The following is a 14,671-nucleotide window of genomic DNA, read 5'->3' on the forward strand; positions in this document are numbered from 1 at the left end:
TCTTTTTGTACAGCAATCTGCATCATAGAGTTTATTCGCGTACCATAGAGCGTATCGTATTATCACATGCCCGTAACTACACCAGGGCCGTCCCAAGAAACCAAACAACCTCCATGCCTGAACGCCATGTCCTCCAAAAAAACAAAAAGAAAAAAAAATATCATGCTCTAAGCCCACGCTATTCTAAATTGAATCCCGGCGGCGCACCCTCAATCTCCAGCACGAAATCCACATCCCCCAAGTCCATCGACATCCCCAGACCCGGAGCCGGCGCCGGCGCCAACGCACACGCACCTCCGGCTTTCTTCTCTGAGCCAGCAGCAGAGCCCAGCGCGCCGACGCGCGTCTTCTTGCGCATCGGCTCATCCGCAGCAGCCTTTGTGGGCCGTTCGTTACACAGCTTTTCGCCGCCCTTCATCCGGTCCAGCTTGGTGCGCAGGCCGCTGCCCCAGCCATACGAAGCGCCGCTGTTGGGCGTCGACTTGGCGCCCGACATGATGCTCTCTGCACGCTTGCGCTTGGCGCTCGAGAGGACAATGTCTTCAGCGCGCCGGCCCTTGCTGATGTCAGCGATCGTCAGGGAAGCCGTGGATGTCGGCGTGGATGCAGATGTTGAGCCTGACGCGGGGGTGGATGAGCCAGACCGGCTGTCGGAGCTCGGGGCGCCCTTGCCCCGCGTGCCAGGCACTTTGCCCGCGAGTTTGGCCATGTACTCGTGGGCAACGCCGCCGCTACTCCGGCCAGCAAGCTTACGCGCCAAATCGCGCTCTTTTTCTTTAGCGATGAGAGCGCGGCGCAGGTTGTCTTCTTTCTCCTGCTTCTCGGCCATGCTGAGGTGCTTGCCGTCCATCATGTCGGCGGTAGTGCAGGAGCGGCTCATGAAAAACTTGGACTGCGATTCATGGTCGGAATGGCCTCTGCCGCGATTCAGCTCGTTTGGTGCGCCCGAGCGCTTGCCCCAGCCGGAGCCGCCGGAGCCATATTTCTTTTTAGCGACGGCTCCCATGCCGTTCCAGTCGTTACCACTGCGGCCAAATCCAGATCCCGTCATCTCGACACGGCCTTGCTTGACCTTTTGTAGAGCCTGGTTGCTGTGGTACTCACAGTATTCAGTGCGCTTCGAGTTGACCCAAGCGCCACAGGGATGGCCGTCTTTCTTGACCGATTTGCAGTAGCCCAAGTCGCGTGCTGTACCAATTTCCAAGATCGTATCGGCATCCGAGTTGATGACCAGACTCCAGCGACCTGTGTCCTGTTTGCCGGGCGGTGGCGGCATGATGTTGGGGTTGAGGATGGCTACAACAGTGCCCTCGGTAAGCTTCCAGAAACGCTCGAAGCCACCACCGAACAAGAACAGTTCAACATCATGGTTAAGATCCACCAGCGTCATGACCATGTACTTGCTCTCCTGTTTCTTGTTTGGTTGCGCTGTATTCGGCTTGTGGCTTCGTGGATCCGACTTGCGCGCCAATATAGCAAATACCACAATGTTCTGTTCAATGTCCGGCAGCTCAAAATTGGGCCCCCGGACAACCTTGGTCAAGTCCGTGATAGAAAAAACCTTGGAGTCTTGTAAATGGCGGGCGACTACTTGATGCGGCAATATACGTTTGGTCAGATGGAACGACGAGTATGACTCGAACGAGGCTTCTGACTTTGTTTCCTCCTTGGGCTTGGTGATGCCGAGAATCTCTTCTCGAGTGTATTGACGAGGGCCCTCGGGCTCCTTGGGCAGCTCGACGGCGTTGGCTTTGAACTTTTGCATCTCTTGCTGTGTCATTCCAAATGTACCAGACCGCACTTTCTGAATGCGCTCTTGCCGCTCACGCTTTTCAGTCTCTTCGGCTTTGGCGAGTGCTAATCGCTCATTGAAGCTAAGAGGGCGATCTTCGACAGGAGGTAAGCCTGGCTGCTTCTTCTGTTGCACGGAGTTCCGCGCAGTCCGTAGATAGGAACTGTTAGAGGCACCCGTTCCAGTACTGGAAAATGAGTCGTTCGGTTTGGGTTTGCCTGGTTTGTCCAGCCTGACGTCCTCTCCACGGAGACCCTTGGACAAAATCTTTCTAAGAGGTGATGTAGCCTCGACGAGTTTGTGAACACGCTGGACTGGCGACAGTGGGACTTCGATTTCTCGTTCGACAGGTGCACTCTCGACTATGCAGGCTGCGGGTGGGCGGATAGAAGGTTTGAAGCTGATCGGATTGGGCACCCGACTCGGTGATTGCCGCGCATAGGCAAGTCTTGCGGGTGACTTTCCGATACTAGCAGGAGACTTTGGCAAGTTGGCGAACATGGTCGGTGAGTCGAGGAGGCCTTTTGACTTGGCGCCTGCTGTTGATGCCGGCGAGGCTTGTGAGGACGGTCGAGATTGTGAAGCATGCAACTTTTTGTCCTTTTCCTTTTGCAACTTCTTGAGCTTCAGTCTGGCCTCTATGGCCTGAAGCTTGAGTTGTAGTGTCTCTTCGTCTTCTTCGTTGTCGTCATCGTCTGCCGCCCCAATAGCCTGTTCAAACGGCTCTGGTGTGCGCATAGCCTGGGCTCTCCTTAACGGCGAAGGTGACGATGGCGACATCTGGAGCTGGCGCTGCTGCTCGGCGGTCATGGCCTTATATTTCTCTCGTCCGCGGGGCGTCAGCAGAAGCGCATCTCGCGGCGATCGTGGAGGCCACTGAGGCTCGTCCCTCTGGGCTACATGTGCATAACATGAACAGTCAGTTTTCTGGACGACTACTGTGATGTTGGAGAGAGGACACTTACAGGGAATCATCTTGTTGGTCGGGTCCATGGAGACAGAGACGCCGTTGGGCAGAAGGCAAACTTCCGAGGATGTGCTTGGATTGTGTGTCACTGCACACTAACGACTCGCTCTGGGGGGAGTGTGACTTTTGTGTCGAGAAGCCACAAAGAAGCTGTTTTCAAGGCGCAAGTGGCTGAAAGAAACCTCGACAAAGCCAAAATACGGCAGCCAAAGTGTCGTGATGGGCGTAAAGGAAGGATGACTTGTTGAATTGAAGTCTTTTGAGTTTTTTTTCCAGCTGTGGAAGAGGCGCAACGTTTTGCGCTTGGTCGCTAGTTTTGGCAGTTGCCCGCAATATGCATGTTCCTGCGTTTTGTGTACTTGCGCTGTCTCTCATTAAGACCCCTTGCCTCCCGGTGTTTTGGTTCCAGATACAGATAGCAGTTGCCGTTGCTGGCGCCGTTGCTATTGCCACTCCAGTCGCGATGCACAAAAAGGGATAAAGTGGGTGACTGCCTCGCTTGGCACCGGCTTGCGTTGATTGGCTGGAACGCGTTGCGACGCGATGCAAAGCGCGTCAGAAGTAGTTCCACTTTTATTTGCTTGTAAGCCCATCTGTTCCAAGGCATCATCAACGCCGGTTTCTGTATGAAAGCAAATGACTCCTACTTTGACAGCGTCTTTTTTCCACACCAAGTCAGAGCCTCTGGAAACCCTATACATAGTCTCAATGGCACGGACAACGCGCTCAACAAAGACTTCAGCGGCCGCCGCTGCCAAATCTGACGGAACCGGTGCCAAAGCCTCCTCCAAAGTCTATACTCTCCCGCCTGCTGAGAACCCACGCCGCATCTTTATTCTCCCGCGCAAAGCAACGCCTGACGCCCGCATAGTAACCCTCCGGAACCCGCGCTCGGGGAGCCCCACCCGTTATTATGCCTGCCCAGAAACTGGTTTATACGAGTTCACACAAGTTTCTTCTCCAGACCCTCGCAGCTGGCTAGCCGAAACCCCAGCGTCACTTGTCGCGGAGGAGAACAAAGAGCCTGAAGCCGCTCCTTCAGGCCAGCTCACAACTATCAGCGATGCCGATCTGTTTGTTGCTACTACTATTGACCCTGTCTTCCACCTCATCTCTGCTCTCTACAAACAGACGTCCAAAGACGAGAAGCGCCGATACCTCTCGGCTGACGACCAACTAGACGAGATTCCCAGCGACTCCTCCCACCTCTGGAACATCTTGAAATGGCCAGGCATGCGCAAGATATTCGAGGAGCGCCTCGCTGCCATTTGCGAAACTGCAGACCTTGTCGGTGAGCGGATGTACTGTCTGGATGACGCCAAGCTCTTTGATTTAGTGCTGAGTAAGGCTAAACGGCTTGCCAAGAATGGCCTTCCCGCCAGCATGGAGGACAAGTTTGTTACAAAGATTCTCGAGGCGCCCATGGTCTTCAAGGCGGCCCCTCCCGGCGCTGTTCTTGGCACTGACGGCGATGAGACCGCTGTCAGCTCGGATCTAGGCTCTGAAGTTGTGGATTCCAAGGAATCCGCTGAGGCGAAACCTGCTTCTCCTTCAACAGACAGTTTTTCGGGTGGTGTGTTCGTTGAGAGCAAAATTCCACAAGACATGCTTGAGCTCCAGCGGTTGTCTGTCGCATTCAAATTCATATGCGCCAACTACATTCCCGCATCCATTGAGGCGTCGCTTAAGAAACTTCTTAACGAGAAGGTAGACTTCAAACCGCTAGAGGAGTATCTGAAGTCACTTACCAAATCACGCGCCGACGCTGTTGCTTCGCGGTCGAGCGACATGTCGCGAAAGCATCCTCTGGACGATGCCGAAGACCGCCTATTAGAGAAGAAGCGCAAGACAGAAGAAGAGGCCAAGAAGAAGAAACTAGTCAGCAGAGGAGTGCGCGATCTGCAAAAGGTCAACACAACGGGCATGAAAAAGCTCAGCCACTTTTTCAAGAAGGCCTAATCATGGCGTGAATGTCTCTTTGTGTGCTTTTCCACGGTGTCGGCGTTGGACATGGGGTTACGAATTAATCATGTGTCTTTATTGCTTGATTTTTTGGTAGGGGCATAATGTGTGCTTGTACATTTACGCGGTAGACCAGCATATACACCTTGGATGTCATTCGGCGTTGTCTTGTTTGTTTTGTTCATTACTCGTTAATTGAATCCATTCATTTGGAATGCCAGTTTTTTACCGGGAACTCCCGCTGCCGCGTGCTCTAGAGCTAGATGTTCCTCTGGGTATTCCTCTGCCGATTCCCGACTGTCCTCTTGCGCCAATGGCTGATCCTCGAGTCTGGTATCCGAAGCCAGAAGATGAAGAGGCAGCGCTAGAGCTCGCTCCTCTCGTGGTCCCTCTCGCCGTGGCTCTGGTGGTCCCTCTTGTTACACCGCGTGTCGTAGTCCCCCGCACAGTGCCTCCCCGGGCGCCTATACGACTCCTAGTCCCACGGACAGAGCCTCGGGGTGCGCTGGAGGTTGCGGCGCGCGAACGCTCCTCGTCTTCGGCCTTTTGGCGCAAGGCTTCTCGTCTGCGCTCTTCTTCCATGATGCGACGCTGCTCGGCTTGTTGTTTGAGAATCGCCTCTGCTTCAATATCGGCAAGATCTTGGGTTGCGCCCTTCCATGACGGGTCGAGAATCAGACGCTGATTATGCTCTGTTTGTGACAGGATGCGAGTCCAGGTATCGAGTAGGGTTGACGAGTTGTTCACTGTCCCGCCCACAACCTAAAGACAGCGGAAAAACAAGGGATTAGCGGCCGGCTAGCGCGTTGGAATGCAGTCAAAGACAAAGACAACTTACATTCATGTTGCTCCGCACTTTTTCTAGCGTCGCAATGGTGCTCTCAATGACGGAATTTATTTGTTTTATGCCCTCGAGCTCTGATCGCAGAGCAGCGTCACGGTCGTAGCCGGGATTCTGGTTGCCATGCTGGCCGGTCGCTGGCGTCTTGGGCGTTTTGGGGGTTCTGGGGGTCTTGGGCCTCTCGGGCACTGCCGCTGGTGACGTCCAGATGTGGTCCCGCGAACCGTCAATTGGATCTGACATGTCGGGGCCGAAACGATGTGCGCAGGGTGTAAAGCAAGAGGATGCAACGGCCTTTCGAGGTGGTCTTTTGGGCGCAGGCGAAGCGAGATGGCTCGGGGATTTCGGACGGCCAGACTTATTCGCAGCAGAAATAGCAACAGTGTGACGAGAGTGAGCCGCTGGACGTAGAACTCGCAGAGAACAAAGAGCGACGCAAGGGTTCTCAAGGGAAGCGTGGCAAGAGCCGAAGACAGGCCAGCTTTAGTGATCCAACTGCAGGGGCCAAGGGTAGCACAGACGGCGTGGGGTTCTTTTGGGCGCAGCAGTCAATTGAGGGGCTCGCAGACTGGCTCAAAGACAGGTCCGCTTGACAAGGCTCTGCTCGGTGATGTCTTACAGGACTCTCGCTCTCAGCCTTGCTCATGCACGATCGCACAAAGAAGCTCAGCGATAAGGTGCCAGGGTTCAGGCATGATGGACGGTTTGGAGCTAGATTGCAGATACTTCTGGCCAAGCGACCTCAAGCACTATAACGCAGGTAGCTCTGTCAGGCCGCTGCGTGATTGGCCAGCGCGTCGCATGGCAACGCAGGTGTGGGGCGCTGTTCACCCGTCTTTTACCCCCGCGCTCTTTCATTGGCCCAGGCCCTCTTAACGCGTGAAGAGTGGGGCACCACCGCGACAGGGGCCTTTGGAATTGAGTGCCAACCTCCCCAATATTTATGCATGCCTGAGATACAGTAAACAAGAGGGGCCTGAGAGGCGGTGCTGATTGGCTAGCGTCACCAGCGGCCGTTATTCCTTTCATCGCTCTCCGGCTCTTTGAGGCTCTCCAAGCTGGCACATCCTCGCTCTGGCCTGCTCTTTAACCCTTTGCATTTCTCACATAACCAGGACGTGCACCCACCGACCAGTGCCCCCGTTGTTTCTCCCTTTTTCCTACCCTAATCACCATCGCGGGTTTGCCTCCTGTCTCCGTCACCCATCTCCACCACGCATCGCAGTATCACCATCGCCAACCGCTTCCGCCTCCCTGCATGCCGCCTGGAATCCTGGTTACTACAGATATCGTCTTTGTCTGCCTCCCTCCCTCGTTCTTCTGTGACTGCGAGCCCGGCCCATAGCGACTTTGTGTTGTGTTCTTTGCTGCCAGAGACAACCTGCTTGCTTGCAATAAGATTGCCGTGACTGCGCTTGCTGCCTCTGCCTGTCACTCCGCTTCACTTGGCTCTCTTCTTTCTCTAGATCACTTTCACATCGCTGCTGAGAACGGCGAAGCATCCTACTGTTTGTCTGTTTCTAGTTCATCACCGGCAGCCTCTTGACGCAAACGTCTAGTTCCGAGGCTAGTGTATCTCGTCCGCTCGCTACCACCAGCTTGAACACCCAAGCCTCTGCTGTCTTGACAACACAAACCACCGCACAAACTCTCTGTCCACCATCAGTCTTTCATCATGGCGTCCAGACCCCCCGTCAATGGCGCCCGTGCCACTACTCCGTCCTTCTCTCAGTCCGAAATGGTTGTTCGCACACCTCCTACGCCGCGATTTGGGGGCTACGAAGATCGGTGGGAGCCGTATTCCCCACGCAAGTCTGCTCGTATTGCTGAAAGAAAGGTCCACAGAACGCCATCGCCACCGCCTTTCACCCGTTCCAAGGCAGACCTCTCTTCCCACAAGCACTCGTCATCCAAGATCGCTCCTATTCCCTTTCCCTCTCTGGCCTCCCCGAGAAAGAGAATATCACATGGACAGCGAACACCCCGCAAGACTTCTTCTGGTGCGAGTCTCACCTTGGATCCTGCCTGTTTCTCATCTTCGTCCAAATCTAAGCAAGCTTCGTCAAGTTCCACCTCTGCGCACTTCGGCTCTGCTGGTATGCCTACGCCTGCGAAGACACCTCGCAGGATAGCTCCCCGGTCTCACAATGTGGATTCTGTTTCCCGCAACCTGTTCTCTACATCTACTACTACGACTGCTGGCTTGGGATCGCCGGAGTTGACACCACGCCGTCGTAGAGTGAAAAAGTACACTGGCAGTTCCCTTGACAAGATCATTGCTGATGAGCCGGAAGAAGAGCCTGCCATTGACATCTTCACCGATATTCAGGATCGTCCTTTCGTTGTCAACAACACCGAGGAAGACCCGTTTCTTCGCAAAGCGCCTCACGCCATGGCTCCGCCCGAACCCAGGCGTCGCAGCCAGAGAAAGAATGTGCTAGTCGCTGGAGAGGGAAAAATCACCGTTGATGACGCTATCAAGCGGGGCGACGGAATCATCTTTACCTTCCGTGGTAAGAAGTTTCTGCGCAAGCTTGCCCCCGAGACCGACGGAAAAGATGGCATCCGCACTCGTACCGGCTTGAAGCCACGGCTCTTATTCCCTCCCAAAAAGTCTCAGTCCGCGCCTCCTCAAACCATCGAGGATGAGGAAGCTGATACAGATGTCGAGGACCACATCAAGAACGAGATCATCATTGCCGAAGACGAAGAAGAGCATGTGTCTATCTCAGCGCTCCAAGTCCCGGCTACGCCAACCAAGCCCATTGCGGCGGGCGGTGCCAAGACTCCAAAGAGTGCTGGATTCAACCTCATGACGCCACCAGAGTCTGATCGCATAACTCGTTCGTCGGGCAGATTCTTTGATGCTATGCCCATAAAGCAATCTAGCGCCGTCTTCCAAGAGTGGCGTACCAAAGGTGCCAAGCGGCGCCGGGCCGACGACTCTGATTCAGAGCCGGCGATGAAGCGTGCTAGAGCTTAAACACCAGTGCCACTTGATTCCACTTTTTCATGAATTTGTGTTTTTTATCCTTCCATTGTAGCGATACCTTGGTTCTGATCGTCATTCCATATTTCTTCTTCACTTTGTGACTTGTGACTTCGTCCTTGTTCACTTTACACGTTCTTTTTTTCTCTTTTTTTTCTCTTTACATCACACTCTTTTCACCAAACTTACTTTTGTTGCCAGTTCTTCAGCGACTCGGCCTATTTTCTTCCACTTTTCTTTCTACATTCAACTTCTTCAATCTTTCACAGTTATTTTTTTTTCCTTCAAATGGGTGCGGAAGAGGAATGCCAAATTCAGTGTATCCCCGTACCCGTGAATCTTTTTCTCACACAACACTTTCGTTTTCTTTTCTTTACTATTCTTCTTGAACCTCTTTCATCACAATCTGGTTACTTTTTCTTTTCTTAAAGTTACTTACATTCTTTTTTTTCACCTTTTCCATTCTCTTCTCTTTCTATTTTTTTTTTCTTTCTTCATTTATTTCAACTTCACTTCATGACGCTCATCACGGTAGAATGGTGGATGGGTCACAAAAACATACCCTTCAGAAATGGTGTTTGGCCTGCCATAGGGGAGACCATTGGTGGATGTTGCTCGCCATGCTCAGCCCTTTCAATCTCCTGCTTTTTTACGCCCAATGGAATGGCAATGTTGCTTTGGAAGTCCGAGTCATTTTACCTTGCTTGGAATATCATCGTTTCCCGGTATTATTGAATATCACATGGCGATAGCTATCCTCACTCTTGCTTTTCACAGTTTTGCTCTTCTGTTGGTTATTTCTTTTACAACAAACTCGCTTACTTCAGCCCGCGAGACACTTACCCAAGTGCCGTTCAACACGGGCTCGCTAGCGCAGACGACGACAAAAACGATATCCCACTGAGTTCATTTTCTTTCATTTTCAGACGGCTGTTTTCCTTTTGGCGTTTCTTGTCTTGACCTTTGGCTTTCATGTTATCTCTTTGTATTCCCCTCTTCGATATGTACATGCTTTTTTGTATCCCTTTTAGTTACATCTTCTTTTTATGTCTTGGGCGAAGGAGTACACGGACGAAATATTCGGACTAGGAGCTGGTTTTATATTTGCGCCTGCGCTGCTTTTTGTGTCGTTCTTTTTTTGGTCTCCTTGTTTTGGCGGGTTTGCTGAAGTGACTTGGGCGACTGAGGCTCTTCTTGACAATGAATAAACTTCTGGCTGAACGAATTGTTGTACACTCACGTGATTTTCCATGAACTGGACTGCCCAGTGAATTTGACGCAGAGGCGCCTTCCTGCGTAGTTGCCAAATGTCCGCTCATCGTGGTCTCTGCTTACTCGAATAGGCAATCGTCGGAGCCAAAGTCCATATTAATCCATCCAGTCTAGACCACTGCCCCTCCAAAAAGAGCTTGAGCCTTATTCGTTGCAATTTCTGCCCCTCCTTGCGTTTGTCGTGCTCAACCTTGGGCAACTGCCATTTGCGCGGCTTCTTTTCCTTTTACTTCCAGTTGCATTTGACCACACAACTACCTTTTCAAGCATCGCATTGCCTACGATTCTTTTCACTTCTTCTGACTCATCGGCTAATTGAAAATCACACCCGGCTAATCCAGTTCTTTGCGTCTCTAGCCTCCCTTGGCACCATCGGCTCCTCGACCACTTCGCCGTCGCATCCAACTTTACCCTCGCCCAACCAGCCATGCATATCCTTGTGACCAACGATGATGGCCCGCCATCGCCTCACTCTTCGCCCTATGTGCACACGCTGGTGCGCCAGCTCAAAGCCGCCGGGCACACCGTCTCCGTGATTCTGCCGCACGCCCAGCGCTCGTGGATCGGCAAAGCCCACATCATCGGCCAGACCGTCAAACCCATGTACTACCGGCCGGGCAGCGCCTCGCACGGCAACGGGCCCGATGCGCAGGGCTCAGTGCACAAGCTGCCGCAGGCGGCGCCGGTCGAGGAGGAGTGGGTGCTGGTCGACGGCACGCCGGCATCGTGCGTGCAGATTGGCGTGCACCACATGTTCAAGCACAAGGCTCCCATCGACCTGGTCCTTAGCGGGCCCAACTTTGGCCGTAATAGCACCGCCGTGTTCGCTCTGAGCAGCGGCACCATGGGCGCCGCGCTAGAGGCGGCCGTCTGTGGGTTCAAAGCGATTGCGCTCAGCTACGCCTTTTTTACGCGCAACCACGACCCGGAAATCATCGAGGCTGCAACCCGCCACTCGCTGCGCGTCGTCGAGGCGGTTTGCAAACAGTGGCCCACCGACAAGTCGGTAGATCTATACAGCATAAATGTGCCGCTGGTGGCCGAGGTTGAGGGCAACCAGACGCTGTGGACGGATATGTTACAGAACTACTGGAGCGACGGCAGCTGCTTTGAAGAGGTTGATGGGGGCGCTGAGGACAACGATGCCGATATCCAGGAGGAGGAGATCCGTCAGGGCTCGACTCAGGCTGAGTCCGAGGGTGCCGTCCGCGGGCACAACCACAAGCACTTCAAGTGGGCGCCCAAGTTTGGCGGTGTGTACAAGAGCGTTGAGAAGTCGGCGCCTGGCAACGACGGCTGGGCTGTGCAGGAGAAGAAGACCAGGTAAGTCTGCTTATCCACCCACCTAGCGCTTTGCAGACCACAATATTACACGCAAGGTATCAATCTGCTAACCTCCTTCTATCAGTGTTACGCCTCTCAAGGCCAACTTTTTCCAGGCCGCTCACCATCTTCACGGCACGGAGCTGAAGGTGTAAGTTCCCGACTCCAGCAGTAGCATGCATCCATTGTTGTTTTTTTCTTTACTGTTTTTCCCTTCGTGTCTTTGTTCTGAAGGGTCTCTGCTGCCCCCGTCTTCAATTCGCGCCTCTGGAATCCCCCGCTTTCGAGCCAGGTCATCTGGGGAAGTTGGTGATGTATGGACTCTGGGAGACGATACTGCAAACTTTCTTTTAATAGCTATGGGAAAGATACTTGGGGGGTATTCCAGGGCATGTGACCTATGCCTGTACATGATGCTATGATATATTTATTTAACAACGAGTTGTTTCCATGATGTATTTGTCTTTGGATTTTTTTATCGCTTTGTATGCCGTCATTCTCACGTCGGCATCAGTTTATTTTTGGACCCTATACTCACTTACAGTCTACTTTCTTACTTCTAGCGGTCCCTCTACCACTTGCGTGTCCACCAATTCACCAAGCACGTCTGAATCTGGACTCTTCGCTGCTGTCAAGTACGACGACCCGTATGTACAGCCCATCATTGTATCTGCCTTGGAAAAACTCTTCCCGGGTACTTTCACGATGCTCTCGCCGGAAGTCAAGGACGACAACGCCATCTCTCTAGCTTCTTACATCCCCGAGGACTCATCCAAGGTCCTGCAGATCATGGCATATGAGGCTCTCGACTTTGAACATGCTGCACAGAACCCTGGCGCAGCATTGATCAACAGCTACATGATTCGCAAAGCTCTTATCCGCAAACACTACCTCTCGTTGGCTGTGCAACACTGGGTCGCCAAGCACCCAGAATCCATACTCAAGAAGGCTGTCAAGCCCAGCGACGCCTTCGAAGTTGACTACGCCGAGTTCCTAGATGACTCTCTCATCGAGGCCTTTGACTTGCGCCAGAGCATGGATGATAACGAAGAAAAGGAGCCCCAGGACCGGGAGTGGTGGATCCTCAAGCCCGGAATGAGCGATCGCGGCCAGGGCATACGCCTGTTCAGTACGATGCAAGAGCTCCAAGACATCTTTGACGAGTGGGAGGCCGAGCGCCCCGACTCCGATGACGAAGGTGAAGAGGGCGATGTCCACAGCTCCGACGGCAACACCACCCTTGCCCAGAAAGACACAGAAGACCGCTCCACCGTCGCCGGAGACTACATCACTACCTCACACCTCCGCCACTTTGTCGCGCAACAGTACATTCACCCACCGCTGCTTCCAGCCGGCGACAACCGCAAATTCCACATCCGCACATATGTCATGTGCACCGGCCGCATGTCGGTCTACGTCTACGACGACATGCTCGCACTATCCGCCGGCCAAGCCTATGCCGCGCCGTGGGCCGACGCCAACCTCGACGCGCACCTGACCAACACATGCCGACAGGACTCGCTGCCCGCCGGCGCGACGCCCGTCGTCCAGCGGCTCAGCGCCCTTGCCTTCCCGCCAGGCACGACGAGCTACGCGGCGCTGCGGGCCCAGATTGGCGAGATTATCGGCGACGTGTTTGAGGGCGCCGCACGCGCCATGGGCATGCACTTTTCGCCGCTCGTCAACGCGTTCGAGGTGTTTGGCGTCGACTTTTTGATCGGCGCCGACGGCACGCCGTTCCTGCTCGAGGTCAACTCGTTCCCCGACTTTCGCCAGACGGGTGACGGGCTGAGTGCGGTTGTCGAGGGCTTCTGGACCGAGACTCTGCGTACAGCCGTCGGCGGGTTCTTTGGGCTGCGGGCGGTCGAGGGCGCCGACGACAGGCCGCAGCTGCAGCTGGTTCGCAAGGTTGAGCTAGGGCTGTAGATGGGGTGGGAGCAGCGATTGGAGACACGAGTTCTGGACAACGCAGGTGTGGCAGTGTAGGAAGGAGGAAGAAGGACGGTGAGGGGGCGATCAGAGCGTAGCGTCGCCTTCTCCTGAATCCACGTAAGAGAGGCTACAGAAACCGCGTCAACTGCGCTCTTGACGGGCGCCAACGTCGTCAAAAAGGCCTAAGCATGTTGATGTTTAGCTTAGCGGCAAAAGTTCTTAATCCAACGTCGTGCTTGGCAGACACAACTTTCAGGTTTTTCCTCATGTCCGTCGGCTATATCACAGAGTTTATATTTTACATGATCATCCAAACTAACTACAAGCTCGGTATCTCTTTGTCTTCATTGGGTCTTTTGCTGCTTAAACGGTGACAGCGTAGCCTCTGACACAGACTTGGCCCGATAGTTGAGGGAAGCTCAGCCACAATGATGCAAGCTTGTATTGCTACATAACACAGCTTGATATACGTTCTAGTTGTTGGCACTCACGATAACTAGTCATGTAGTTAGTTATTTATGAGTTAACTAACCAAGTTCCGTTGTAGTAGGGTTGATAACCCTAAATACGATCTTGGCGGATGCAGCCGACTTCCGCGATGGCTTGTATGTAACACAAAATGCCGACCAAACACATGTGTAGTTACATAGTTACCTCGTCCTAAATTGCGGGCTAAGCTCCGCAAAGGGGCTAGAAAAGGAGACACTCTGGCTGCGAGTAATACATATGCAGCATGAGTCGAGAGTCACATGCTGTGCATACTTAGTTGTATAAGCCTATGCCTGTACACTTCACTTCATGTACGTGTGCACAGCCCCAGTGGCGGGAGGGATAGAGAAAAATACCGGGCGGGAAGCATAGGCGGGAAGAGACAAGCAAGCATCAGAGGCGTCAATTGAAAGAGGGGAAAGACAGCTCAGAGCGATAGGTAATATGTGTCTATGTGTGAATGCGGGTCAGATGGTTGTTGGAGTTGTTTGCCATGTGCATAATTGCTAGGCGTGGGATGTGGTGTTGTCGGTCAGATGCTGGGTTGCTTTGTAGTTAGAGGCATATACATAGTTACATCTATGTGTATACATATGTACTGTCTGTACAGTACAACAGACTTTCCCACAATAGGAAGCATATGCGACGCCATGCACCACAAGCAAGCGTTAAAGCGGCAAGGAATTGCACATCGAACTTTTATATCTTGCCCATTATATACACCATCTCCGCCTTGCCAATCCCCCAAATGGCGGAGGAATCATCGCAATGCATTCTTGTACCAAGACATATTGGTTAGTTTTAGCCTGAGATGGGATGGGACAGCACAGCCTCATTCAGTAGGGTCAAGTGGTTGGGCCGTTGGGCTGGCCCTCTTGGTCTGACTAATGCGAGGACGGGTAAGGCAAGTAACGGCTTGGTATACAAGTGGACGAGGAGACTTACCATGGCCTTGTTATGCGTACGAGGCTAATTTGCTAGGGATTGGTGTGGTCAAGGTGTTTTTCTTTTGCCTGCGTCAGAAAGAAAAGCTTCGAGCATGAAGCGAGGCGATATTGCGGCACTGACATGAAGTCTAAAGCTAATTTGTATGCATGTGTCTTG

General features: G+C 53.2%; 5 protein-coding genes across 5 annotated transcripts; 3 read left to right on the forward strand and 2 right to left on the reverse strand.

The window, feature by feature from the left end:
* Positions 1 to 178: 178 nt before the first annotated feature.
* BROUX77_006419 (uncharacterized protein) lies at positions 179 to 2,785 on the reverse strand (the record flags this gene model as incomplete). Its single annotated transcript, XM_073751402.1, has 2 exons — positions 179 to 2,688; positions 2,758 to 2,785. 2 exons carry the CDS (start codon positions 2,783 to 2,785, stop codon positions 179 to 181), a joined length of 2,538 nt encoding a protein of 845 aa, XP_073603488.1.
* Positions 2,786 to 3,467: 682 nt separating this feature from the next.
* Positions 3,468 to 4,718, forward strand: BROUX77_006420 (uncharacterized protein; the record flags this gene model as incomplete). The annotated part of the gene is made up of 1 exon (XM_073751403.1): positions 3,468 to 4,718. One exon carries the CDS (start codon positions 3,468 to 3,470, stop codon positions 4,716 to 4,718), a length of 1,251 nt encoding a protein of 416 aa, XP_073603489.1.
* A 228-nt stretch (positions 4,719 to 4,946) lies between these two features.
* On the reverse strand, positions 4,947 to 5,805 carry BROUX77_006421 (uncharacterized protein; the record flags this gene model as incomplete). Its single annotated transcript, XM_073751404.1, has 2 exons — positions 4,947 to 5,483; positions 5,560 to 5,805. The coding sequence occupies 2 exons, from the start codon at positions 5,803 to 5,805 to the stop codon at positions 4,947 to 4,949; spliced, it is 783 nt and encodes a 260-aa protein (XP_073603490.1).
* A 1,432-nt stretch (positions 5,806 to 7,237) lies between these two features.
* On the forward strand, positions 7,238 to 8,545 carry BROUX77_006422 (uncharacterized protein; the record flags this gene model as incomplete). Its single annotated transcript, XM_073751405.1, has 1 exon — positions 7,238 to 8,545. One exon carries the CDS (start codon positions 7,238 to 7,240, stop codon positions 8,543 to 8,545), a length of 1,308 nt encoding a protein of 435 aa, XP_073603491.1.
* A 1,705-nt stretch (positions 8,546 to 10,250) lies between these two features.
* BROUX77_006423 (uncharacterized protein) lies at positions 10,251 to 13,072 on the forward strand (the record flags this gene model as incomplete). The annotated part of the gene is made up of 3 exons (XM_073751406.1): positions 10,251 to 11,146; positions 11,232 to 11,297; positions 11,710 to 13,072. The coding sequence occupies 3 exons, from the start codon at positions 10,251 to 10,253 to the stop codon at positions 13,070 to 13,072; spliced, it is 2,325 nt and encodes a 774-aa protein (XP_073603492.1).
* Positions 13,073 to 14,671: the final 1,599 nt, after the last annotated feature.

This window comes from Berkeleyomyces rouxiae, assembly GCF_048999995.1.
Source record: "Berkeleyomyces rouxiae strain 22BRR77 chromosome Unknown BrBRR77_ptg000008l, whole genome shotgun sequence".
NCBI lineage: Eukaryota > Fungi > Ascomycota > Sordariomycetes > Microascales > Ceratocystidaceae > Berkeleyomyces > Berkeleyomyces rouxiae.